This window comes from Ambystoma mexicanum, chromosome 6q (assembly GCF_040938575.1).
Source record: "Ambystoma mexicanum isolate Mex_15411 chromosome 6q, UKY_AmexF1_1, whole genome shotgun sequence".
NCBI classification, from domain to species: Eukaryota; Metazoa; Chordata; class Amphibia; order Caudata; family Ambystomatidae; genus Ambystoma; species Ambystoma mexicanum.
Genome location: NC_090937.1, coordinates 1301446562 through 1301459108, shown reverse-complemented (window position 1 = coordinate 1301459108; position 12547 = coordinate 1301446562). Strand labels below are relative to the sequence as shown.

Sequence of the window (12547 nt, the reverse complement as noted above, 5' to 3'; positions counted from 1 at the left end):
ATGAATCAATGTCGTTGGAATTGTGAGTTTACCAATCAAGATGTTTTGAGACATGGACGGGAGTTTCAACAACCGCAGAGTAGATTTTACTCCTAATAGGCCACCCTTATGGCAACCTCAAACCCCTGCGAGAGAGGAGCTGGTATTCCACCCATCTATAGCCAGTACTACAATCATCCAGGTTTCTTGTAAGACCACAATTGCAAAGTTATCAATCTACTCCAAAAGACCATCCTGTTCGAATAAATTCCTATTCCCACAGGTATTCCAACTCAAGAAATAGCAAGAGGAGTCAAAATGTATATTAGAAATAGTGCTTCCCCCCATTGTTCAACCATTTTGTTAGGGAGAATTCTCTCTTTAGGCTGAATTTCCTAACCTAGTGAGTCCCCCAGCAGCTTTGCTGGATTCCTGGAGTTTTTTTTTCCTCCTGCCAAGAGTGAGTCTCTCTTCCTCACACTCTTGGGCATGATTTGAGGGGTTCCTTTGACTGTGTTTTATGGGCTATGGGGTCTTTTACTCCATAGGGCCTCGTGTGTTTTTACTATGTGTGTTACACAGCACCCTCCGTGCAGTGACACAGAGGTGTCATAGTGACACCCCACCAGACTCCATACCCTGGGATTGAGTAATGTCTCCCAGGGCATGTAAAGTCACCATTGGCTTTACTAGTCCCAAATTATTAACAGAAACCAGTACAAACCATCTTATTGTGGACGTACTGGTCGGGGCAATTCGATTGCCCCGGGGTCTGTTATTCGAGGGGGCACGTCTCCGTCCCCCCTGATCGAGTTTTGGCTGGTGGCAGTGGATATTCGACGATTTTTATATTCGACCGCGAATATATATCTATGGGATTTTCCCATTGTTCAAGGCTACCAACTTTAATTATTTAATTCTCATAGCCTCGAACATACCGCTGGTTTATTTAATATTGATTCACCGGTTGGTATTTTTTGCCAGAACTCAATTCTAAAATGACGTTTGTGTTCTCTTCTGTGACTCCAACCCAAGTCGTGCCCTTTGTTCCACTTTTTGGCGGGCTTCTCCACAGAAGCCTCCAAAAGTGGTGCCACTCTGTCTGGGTACCACAGGGGGTGTGGGAGGGGGTTTAGGTACCCTGGACTGAGTTACCTTGGTAACTCAAGTCGCACTCTTGTGTGATTGCCTAAGTGGTGAGCCGGCCGGCTCACCACTTAGCATGTTTGATTGACAGCTAGGCTGAGTGAATGGGGTTGTGCTGCATAAAAGCAGGGCTTTTGGGACTGGAACTTTAGAAGTCGCCACAGGGCCTAAGAATCCGACGAGGGAGAAGCTGAGCCGACCTGCTACGACGACACCACCGGTGGAGCCCTGCGGAACCGACTCACCACTTCCCGACAACAGAGAAGATCTCCCGGCTGGAGAGTCTTCTTACCCTGACTGGTGGGCACAACCAGTTTACCTTCTTTTTCTCGCATCCCAGGACGTCTGGTGGTCGAATTGCCCGTGCCAAGCCCCCCGGCAACCGGATAGCCACTTACCACTGGACCGCGAACAAAAGGACCGCTCCTTTTAACTGAGAACTCCGCGGCTGGTTTCTTCCCTGGCAATGCAACGAACTCCTGCTTTCCTCCCCGACGAGATCCTCTCTTCCCCCGGACGAAGCACCGACTTGCACCCGCTGCCAGGAACAACTGCCCCCGCTGGAGTATTCTCACCACTTTAAGGTACCGTGTCCGCCAGGCCTCCCTTTCTAAAGATTGCTACAAGGTAATAATAATCCCTTAATCTTCTGGACTGGGCTGGCCGCCTTGACCCTCTAACTGGTCCTTCTTTCTGAACCTTTTCGAGACTTTTGTGCACTTTTCAACCGTGTGACCTTGGACATATTTCGTTCTGATCCTCTGAAAGTTGAACCGGCTTCCTGAACTCTAACTGCACGGGTTGATTCTGCCTTCTCTTGCTGTGTTCTTTTGAAAGTGTTGGGATCGGTTTCAATTTATGCTCTGCCTTTCTCTCCCTTCTAAACCAAATTAGTAGAGTGCCATCTGTGAAAATAAGTGGGGCTTTACTTAAGACTAGTCTAATATTCTTTTAAGGGAGTGTATATCTTTTAGTGACCGTGTTTTTGAACTGCTTGATATTAGTGCCAGTGTGTTTTATTAGATGTGGTTTTAAATAAATAATTATATCTCTTTTACACCAAGCTCTGGTCAGTGTTTTTTGTTCTACTGTGTTCTTTTGACCTATTGTGAATACTCTGTATACTGCCTAACTCTTCTTGGCGGAAGTCTGACTGCTCGCCACAGCTACCAAGTGAATCTGTGTGGTACAGACTGCTACCAAGTGGGTTTACTGCCAAACACCTGCACTCTTAAATGTTTTGCAGTGGTCCCAGAGGGAACTGCACAGGTTTCTGCCTAACACATTTGACCCAACCAATCCCAATAAGACTTCAATTTTTTCACCCTCCCTTGAGCGGGGTCTAATATCTTAGATTGCACCCCCAATCCTCTTCCCCATCAATTTGCCCTTTATTATTGACTTCTCCAATTTTAAGATATCGACTAGTTTCACTTTTACCATCATATTTGCTTACCACAAAGGCGATCAACCTCAATAATTACACACTCATAACCCAATCTATTTAGCGACATGGCATAATCCATAACATATTGAAGGGTATTATCAGCATAAAAATGTCCAATTGAGGTTGCATTCTTGACATTTTCACACATGTCAATGATGCAGATGTCACTACAACGCACAAATCGTAATGGAATGATAATATGAAGCAGCTCCATAAATGGTGAGCGATTTATAAAGAAGTCGCTACCGTCACAAAATAAGCCCTCAATTCTTAGTGCCTTAGCTTTTTTTCTTCAACTGGATAGGCTCCAATACAGCCAGTGACTTTCCCCCGTTACTTTCAAAATCAGTTTGAATTGAGGCATTACACCTGGCAGGCCCCATTTCTGTCGAGAGACAATTCTTGTTAATCAAAAAGTGGCTCCAAATTAATTACCTTGTCTTTTATGGGTTTCATTAGTTTACCATCTCTTAAGTTGTAATAAGGATCTTTTCCCTTGTAACTGCCTTTCAGGTTCTGTCACAATAGTACCTTTCTCCACGATTGCACAATTTGTAAAGGAAGGACCATGTTTTAGTGAACTTTTTCCGGGATTACCTTTTTAATACCCCTTATACTGCCCCTTTGACAGACACACAATGTATCCCATCACAAGTATTCTCGATTATCTTTGGACAGCTGTTTAAAGATGCACTTCTTTTCTCTAGCCAGATCTTCATACATAAGTGCACGTTTAACTACCGTATTATTTCTTTCTCTTATACCATTGTCGAGTCCACACCAGTTGAAACATCGTAAATTCTCATCAGATTATGATCCACAAGTGCATTTTCCTTGTACAAGGTTGACAATGTTGAGATTCGTTGATCCTTGACAATATTGGGGAGATGATTTAATGTGGCTGTTGACTTAATGATTTGTTTACCATGCGATTCAAGAATAACCATCTAATATTGTCAAGGATCAAGGAATTAGCTTGTGTTGGTCATCTTAGATGTTAATTCCAAACATTGGTGCGATTTAGTTGTCATCATTGCATTTACCACTGTTTCAATTGTTTTTGACCCAATGCATGGGATACAAACTGTGAGCTCCTCAACAAGATCTGTACATGGATCATGTACATGGGCCATTTCCTCATCCGTGCTATCGCAGTTTTGATATTAATCGGTAATCTTGCCAATTTTTCCTGATTTACAAGATTTTCCAGATTTTCCAGATTTTCCGATCTTTGACTCTCTAGAAGGAAGACTTAATTGAAGGGTACGCTGAGGGCAAGCCCTGGTTGTGCTTCGAGTAGTGGACACCATAGTCGTTAAAGCAGGAATAACTCCCAATTCTGCCTGCGTTGAATGTCATTAATAAAAAACAGCCTCTCATTGTATTCCTTCCGAGCATGTCTCAGAAATCCAGATAATTGAGGTTGACTCAGGTTCCATAAACACGTTATTCCTCATGACTGCGATCCGCTTAACGCATACAGCAGTCGGTGTTGATGCTCTCCGTTAGGCGTTGTATTAAACAATGTCAGTCAATATGAAGTAAATGACACAATTCACTGCCTCGCCACATTGGAACACAACTGAACACTTCCCAAACACTTTGTGAATAATAATGCACTAAGTGTCCTTTAAAGCGGTCGGCTCAAAGGCCCACAGTCACCGACCATCACTTTTTTTAGAAACTTACTAGCGCGTTAAGAGGGAAGAATAAAGTACCCCAGGGCATTGTGGTGGAGATCTTGTCACATTCAAATAAAAAATAATTAAAGCTAACAACTCCTGTAGTTGTTCAGGAGACTTCGGGTGATGAATTTAAAAGCACGATTGTGCATCACAAACGGGGAAAAAAAAAGCACGATTGTTTGGCCGTTAATTGAGACGCCACTAACAAAACACAATGCTGGGCCCAACTTGTTTCCTCAGTTGTTTGCAGAGCCGTTGGCCCGTGCTGCCTCTGGCAATCCTCCACTCGCTCTCTCTGTGAAACGGGTAATCTGAAATACTAGCTCCTTACACTTCATGGCAATAGGGGCTTCGAAGCCAGTTCAGAGAGTTTTGCCGCGACAAACGCGCAATGTCTTAAATCGGGAAAAGAGATATTGAAAGTGATACTTTACGTTGGAGAAAGATATTGTCCCTCTCTTCTTGTATAGGTAATCTGGGGCACAGTACAGATTCAAGCCGTTCTCACCAACTCACCCATAGCAGAATGACGCAGAGTGTTTTTTCCTCCGTCAACTCTGTCACACGATGGACCACTATAGACCACTTTTTACCAACCACTTTGCCATCCGCACAGTGCTGTGCGCTGCACTGCAGTCTGTATGCTTTTAAAAGTATGGCCACTGAAGATAGACTGCAAAAGGTCTCCAGACCACAATAGACAATTTTTCACCAACCACTGCTGTCTGCCAAATGGTAAACAAATGTTCTTTGAATGGAAAGGGACCTTTGATGGCACATTTATGACGGGAATGTTTTGTTTCAAGTGTCTCCACTGAAAAGGAAACAGTGCTCTTTAACACAACTTTGAATCTTGATGTAACATCACTGATTATTTGTCATTGTTTGTTATATATTAGATTCTAAGCGAACCACAACCAATTGTTGGCATGTCCTTGAAGCTTCAAAGCAGGATGATTGATTGGTTTGGGGCTTGGGCTTTTGATGGTGCTATGGCTTAAGCTGAAGAACAGGTGAAACATTAGCAGCGGTGAGCAAATGCTATTTCAGTCAAATGTATGACTTGTTTAAAATCTGCTGTACCTCGAACATGGCTCCGATTGGAACTGCCTTTCTAAAAAGCGGTATTTTTGACACTGTATTTTGGATACGTGTCTGTTAAAATATATACCTCATTGACAAATCGGTTTCATCTTGTAATTTTGCTGTATTCAGTGCATCATAATATTGGATTGTGAGATGCATAATGTTACATCTTATTTCTCTCCGTCCCCTTGTATTAGGTTGCAGAAATTATCTCTGAACTTCGTGAACCCATTGTTTCTGTTGATGTTCCCGTAAATGCTACAGAGTCGAGGAAACAAAAGTTAAAGGTAAGTTTACTTATTTTCATGAGAACTTCACAGACCAGGACAAGGAAAACTGGTTTCTTATGAAAGCTGTTAGGAAACATTGGCTCATTTGTTAGTGAACTAGGAATATTGACTCCAGTAACTATCATATTGATTGCATAGTGGCCTGTCACGTCAATTGTGTAATGAAAATAAGTACTTAGACAAATATATGTCAAAGCTGAAATGTAGCCATTTATCTGAACCATGGGGAAACCCCCTTCTCCTTGTGACTCCGCCATTTGCCATATTTGGATCTTTCAAGCAAGAGTTGTAGCCACGTCCCTTACATTTTCTCATAAGAATATTATGAAAACTGATTCTTCATATACATCCTTCCCAATTGGACCTCATGACATCTTCTGGCTGTTCAACTTCTTCATCTTTCTCTTTTCTCATAGAACTGTTCTTAAATGCTGGCACTTCTTTAAAGGTATTCTTTCTCTGTAGCCTTCTTGATGGGACAATTTTACCTTTTTGTCAATTTTCTTTTTACCACGCTTATCTTATCCCACCCGATTTCCTTTTTCTCAAACCTTTTGAGATGCTGAGCAAAGGTTAAGTATCTGAGGATTTTGAAGTGAACATTAAAGCCATTCCCATTTGCAAGCTGCCATTGCTTGTATGACTTTCGTATTTGCCCACCCATCTCCGTTTTGAACCCTATCTTGACTTTTTGTAGGCAAGTAAATCCTTCTGCCGGTTTTTGCCGGTTTTGCTGCTTCTTACGGGGAAACTTACCAGTCCCTAAAGTGATCAGTGCTGTGAGACTGTCTCTTTGTGAATTCTTGTACTGTTGCAATTGCACAGATCACCTTAGAATGAAGTGCAGTTGCAATACTTTTTATTCTTTTTATAATGTCTTTTTTTGGTTACTTTTACAATGTGCTTAAGACAAGCTGGTGGGAGCTGTGATATTTTAACCATTTTTGTTTAATTTCACTTGTGCACTTTGCATTTTCTGCAAATGGCTAATAACGGTGGCTAGCACCCTAAATTCTATATCAAGACCGGAGGCGAGAATTATGCATTAAATTTCCTTTATTTCTACTCGTCAGTAGTTTCAAATCTTTTGAACTTTGAAACACACAACCAAAAAAATGTTTCTTTTCCGTTCCTTTTTTTACATATTTTTTTTTTTAAGGAACTAGAAGTCCCTGTTAGTCCTTGCGCTCCTAGACCTTTCTTGCCCCTGGACCCAACACCTCGCATCCTGGCCGGAGCGGCTCCTCTTCGAGAAGTGTCAATGCGCATATTTTTGGATCTTGCCTGAGACCTTTACAGTGAAAGCAGGCGTGTTGTGGTGGCCTGTAGACTCGGGCAATGGCACCAACAGCACTAGACTTCTTACACTGAGGCAAGTGCTGGTAGTAAGAAGGCACTATGGGGGACTATGCCTGGAGTGATGGCAGCCAAGATGGCGAAGAGCCCGGGAGCGACCTGGCGCACAGCTTCAATAAAGTGGTGGGGGACTCGCTGATGGAGGCAGTGGCCCAAGGGGTCAGACCCCTTCAACAGAGGTCAAACACTCCAGAAACCCTATGGGGGAGCAGCAAGAAGCCTATCCTGGTTGTCAAAGTGAGGACACCCCCGCAATGATCTCCCAAGTACAGGGTGAAATAAAGGGGAGAAATCCGACCCGGTAGAGGAAGGCTTTTTCTACTTAGTCTGGTCCAGACGACGAAGGGGCACAGAAGGTCGCAGAGGTAGCTAACGCTTTCAGGAAGCTCAAAGAGGTTTTTCTTGAAAGTCAGCGGTGCCATGCCACCTAGCCCCTTCACAGGGAACGATAATACAGGGGTTTCGGATGGGACACCAGACATTGACACCTTGACGAGTGACGAAAGGCCTGTTATGGAGATGGAATCAGTGCCCTTTCAGAGCAGGAAGTAAGCCAGTAAAGAGAAGCACATTGAAGTGGCAGATACTGAGGTGTCCGATAAGTTGGCCCTGATTCTATTAGGAATCCCAGTTCTACTGACTGGCAGGCAGACCTAGAGTGGCCCTATAAATGGCGCAGAGATTAATGTAGCCACTAGACAAAGAAACAAAGGTGCGCGTGCAGTTGGAGTGCCAGCGACCATAGTTAGCTGGAAAGGTAGCAGAGTTGCCAGAACTCAATTCCTGCATGATTACCTTCTTAACAAAGTCCTGAAAAGACCTCTGAAGAGGGATGGACCGGTCCTGGAAGTTACTTGATTGAACTGGGCCGATAGCCAAGATCATGGACCCTGTCTGAAAGGGCCAGGGATACTGGAGAGACGGTGGACCCAGACATACTTGCTAACTGGATGCAGAGAGTAGTATGTCTACCAGCAAATGTGAATTGTGCGTTGTCCTACAAATCTGGCGAAGCAGCACAAGGTCTCCTTTTCAGAGAAGCATTCTCCAAAAGAGATGGGGAAATTTATCGGCACATATTCTGCGTTGGAGAAGGCCCAATCTACTATTAAAAAGATATTCCAGAATAGAATTTTTGCTGCGACCGGCCATTACAGAGGTTGTCCGACTGGTCGCCGATCCTCCAACAGAAGACCTCAAAGCTTGAGGGCAGAGAGAGGAATTGCAACAGATTCCATAGTGCACAACTAGGTAAGGCTAACACTAGGAACCTACCCTCCAGTGGGGGGTGGGGAGAGTGGACTGTGGCACATATGTTAAAGTGGCCCAAGCTCTCCAGCGATGCTTGGGTGTTGCAGACAGGCTTCTGAACTCTGTATCCTTTTAGTGAAATGTCACTCACTAATTCACAAATATACAGTTCTTAGATTCACAGTTCTTGTATCCCACCAAAAGGTTAGGATCATGTCCTTTTCACTTTCAAGGTCCTTGACCCTCTTATTCTCAACTTCTTATGTGGGTGCGGGCTTGGTTTACTCTCCTGCGAAGCCATTGTCCTCTCAAGGACTGACTCTTTAACATGGTTCCTTTTTACTTTACCTCTTAGCCCTTAACGTGAGTGTGGGTCCCAGACCCGCAATATAGGATTGTATCTGCTTGGTCTACTCTCCTGCCAGGCCTACATATTTCCCTTGTTTGCTACTTTTTCACTCTGGTCCCAGACCCTCTTATTCTTGACTTCTCATAAGGGTGTGGGTCCCAGACTCACACTTTGCTTGACTCATTCTTCTGACAAACCTACAATTCCTCTGTCTTGGTTATTTCCGGCTCCTAGACCCTCTTATACTTTGACTTTGATATGGGTGCAGGTCCCAGTCTCGCAATGTCCCTTCAGGGTCCCAGACACACTTGCTCCAGGCTCTGTCTTCACCCCCCTTGCTTCCCCGGAGCTCCAACGCCTCTCGGGCAACCTGCGTACCTGTTAGCCTCTGTGTTTCCGGAGCAGCTGCGTTTTTCGTTGAGGCTCCAGTAGCATTTGGGTAAGTAGCGGGCTCGGCATGGGCTCTGCCGACATCTGACTGTCTGCGCGATCTTCCTTTCAGGTGCTTCACCGGTGCCTGTGGTGCCCAGAGGTTTGTCATGGAATCGGCGCAAGGGGTTCTTGCAACCCAGACCAGGTCTGCATTCTCCCCTTTCTCTGTTCACCGATTCCGATTCAGCTCCTGTCTGCTAGCCTGATGCACGGCTCTCACAGTTCCTTCTTGGAGGATTGTTCTTTCTTCACATTCAAGCTGAGCTCTTTTTGAACTCCTACGCTGGTTTGTGGCTTTCGTTTGGGCCAATGGTATCTTGTGAGAAGCTGATCATGCAGATCCTTAAACCTGATCGGACTCTCGGTCATCTTCTCCGTACTGCTTTTCAAAGTAGATGTAAAGTACATGATTGGTATTTTAGTCTTGTCAAGCATGTTATTTCGACTAATTTGATAGCAGAACATATTGGTTATGGCTACAGGGGGGAAAGGAAGAATTGGTAATGAAGGGATTGGTGCACTGAAGCAGGGGGGTGTACCACGTCTCCTGGGAATAGTCGCCCCAATCCCGTAGTGGACTTTCTTCCCCCTGTGATCCCCCCTCAGTGCACCACCCCCAGAGGGATTATTGTACTATGGACGCACCCCCTGGCTCCATAAGAAAGGTCTCCCCCCCCAGGGAAGAAGGGACGACCTCGTCTGATTTGTCACAGTATACACAACATTCTTGAGATTTACACAACCCTGTAAGGATGGGAGTTTGAATTATTTTCTCCTTTATCTTCCGCAATTCCACATCGCACTCAGTAGTCCACAAAATCCTATCACCCTTCCATGGTGAGTTTCCTCATGCAAAAGGTTTTGCTCAGAAGTCCCTTGATGAACTTTGCATAATATTCAATGAGACCAAGAAAAGATGCAATATCCATATTTGATTTTGGGTACAGACGTGTCAACTATGGCTTTGCCAGTACTGATCTTTGGTTTGACACTTCCTGCACACAAAGTATGCCCAAGATAATCCACCTCTGTTTTACGAAATTTGCACTTTTCTAAGGTAAAAGTAAGACCAGCTTCTCCTAGATTAATCAAAACTAGACTAATCTCTGATCATCCCCAAACTGATCAACCCCTGAACAGAGGATATCACAGGGGCAACATGCTGGTCTTGAAAGCAAGACCATGCAGAGCATTGAGGTTCGAATCCCGGGTCCACGCTTAGAAACCGAACTCTGGTATTAAGCGTGTTTATAAAAAAATTCAATAAAATCAAAATATCATCCTGATATAAACATTTACACCAGCGATTTCCCCCAAGTACACTGTGCCTTCATTTTTTTTAAATACACTGGCAGATGAGATCAAACCAAATGGCATCCTTACCCGTGTGATTGTTGTTGTAACTTTGGACGACCCCAGGTGCAACCTGATTTGGTAGCATGCAGATTTGAGGTCAAGTAGGGGGAAAAAAAGTGGCTTCATATAAATCTGTAATAAGTTATCAATTTGTGGTAATGGAAACCGTTCAAACTACCTATTTGTTTACTTCCATCAAGTCTATGCAAATCCCATCAGTACCATTTGCCTTCCTTACAATAACTATGGGGCGGACCTAATCCTTGGCAGAAGTGGGTACTATTACCCCATAGCATGCGATTGAGTTCACCCTCTACCTCTTTGTGCTAAAGGTACTTTTATAACCTTTGCTGCAACCAGAATAACCCCTTTCTTGAGTTTGATTTTGTGCACAAAACCTTTTAAACATCCAACCTTGTCTTTAAATACTTCTGGCACCCATGTCTTTATATCCTTTCCCACAGCACAAACTCCATTTCAACCCACTAACTCAGCAATTGTCCAACATCTGACTCTGAACACTTCTAGGTGACATGGGCAGCAATGCACTACTCAGGATAAATACCTCCCATTTCTCACCAACATAAACATGTTCCTTGGCATGGGGATCCAATGTCATCCCTAGTTCTACCTGGCATCCCCAAGATATTAGATCTCCCCTCAACATTAGTCACCAAAATCTTGGTGCTGGTACTTCTATTCTGAAACATAAGGTTGGCATGCATTTCACCTATGATTTGAATGGGATTCTCCCCATAAGCATTGGCTTATTTTAACACATGACCACATTTCTGTTGCCAGCTGTTTTCCTAGAGTATAGTCTGCTCCACTCTCATCAATACTCAACACCATCCACTTTGTTAGGGGAGTTTTTCTAAAGTCCTACTTGATAGTAAGACTTTAGTAAGCTATCCCAGTGGTTTGTAGATCCCCTAATTCTTAGGATCAGTCTTTACTAACTCAGGACCTTGATATAGTGGTACAGCAGTCACGCGTATCTTAAGAGGAAGATGTGAGCTGTAGGTAAGTACACTGAACCCAGTATATAAAGTACATCAATGAAACACACTTAAATGTATATTCAAATATATATATTTTATTATATTTACACAAGAGTCACTATTAACCCTTTAAGTGCCATGGGTATCTCCCCCCCCCCCCCCCAGTGCCAGGGCCTTTTTTGGTGATTTCAGTATGTGGCCATTCAATGCCTTGTAACTTTTTTGTTACATGAGATATCTCGGCCAAATTTGGCTGCTTTTTTTTCCCACGTGCAGGCGGTCGTAATGCCACCCAGGAATCCTAGGTTGCTGTAGGGGGGTGAGAGAAAATAAGCAAAAAGGGCGAAAATGTTGGGTTTTTTCAAGAAATGCCAATAAAATTATGTACAAAGAAGCCTGTGTTTTTTTCCTTGTAAGAGCTAGGAACAAATGGTTTGCTGTGCTGAATTCCCCAATTTCCTGGCTTTCAGGAACAGGTTGATTGGAAATGAAAAAGAAAATATTTTGATGTGGTTATCAACTGTTTTGTGAGAGGTAGGCGATTTTGTCCATCTTTGCCAATTGGACATGCATGGACGGAATGGAAGAAAAGGGCAAGAAAGCCGAATTGGAAGAAAGAGAGGCATATATTTCTGAAAAGTAGACGAAATTCCAAGTTTAGGAAGGGGTGATTTGCGTAGGTCAGGCAACAACTAGGTAGGGGAAAATGCCATAGATTGGGGGGAAAGCGGGAAAATGACCGAAAAAAAAGGTGTTTTGGACATGGTTGGCTTGGTACGGCAATGGCTTCTATGAATTTTTAGAAAAGCAATGTTCGGCTACATTCCCCCGACACTTGCAGTTAGGAAAACACACATTTTTGTAGTGTTTTACAAAACAAGCAATACCACAAGCCAAACACTGAGCCATGGTACACAGGAGTTTTATGCTCACGGCCTGAACAGACGCACTTAGCATGTGTAAATCGGGAAAACCAATGTGAGGAACGGCAAGCATACATTTTTTGAAAGAGCACAGCAGTCCTTTTCAAGGGAAGGTGACTTGTGCAGGTTACAAAAGTATATGGTGCCTAAAGCAGCGACTAAATGTCGGTCACATTTGGGAAATGAAAGGTTTGTGTGACAAAGGGCACCAGCAAATGGGTCAAAATGTTATGAAAACCACACAAA

General features: G+C 43.7%; 1 protein-coding gene across 2 annotated transcripts in view; it reads left to right on the top strand.

The window, feature by feature from the left end:
* Window positions 1-12547, top strand: part of NCAPG (non-SMC condensin I complex subunit G) — an 859779-nt gene that overhangs the window by 250644 nt on the left and 596588 nt on the right. For both annotated transcript variants that reach the window (XM_069631905.1, XM_069631906.1), the window contains exon 11: window positions 5541-5630. In XM_069631905.1, coding sequence (XP_069488006.1) covers window positions 5541-5630 — 90 coding nt within the window. The remainder of the gene's footprint in view (window positions 1-5540; window positions 5631-12547) is intronic.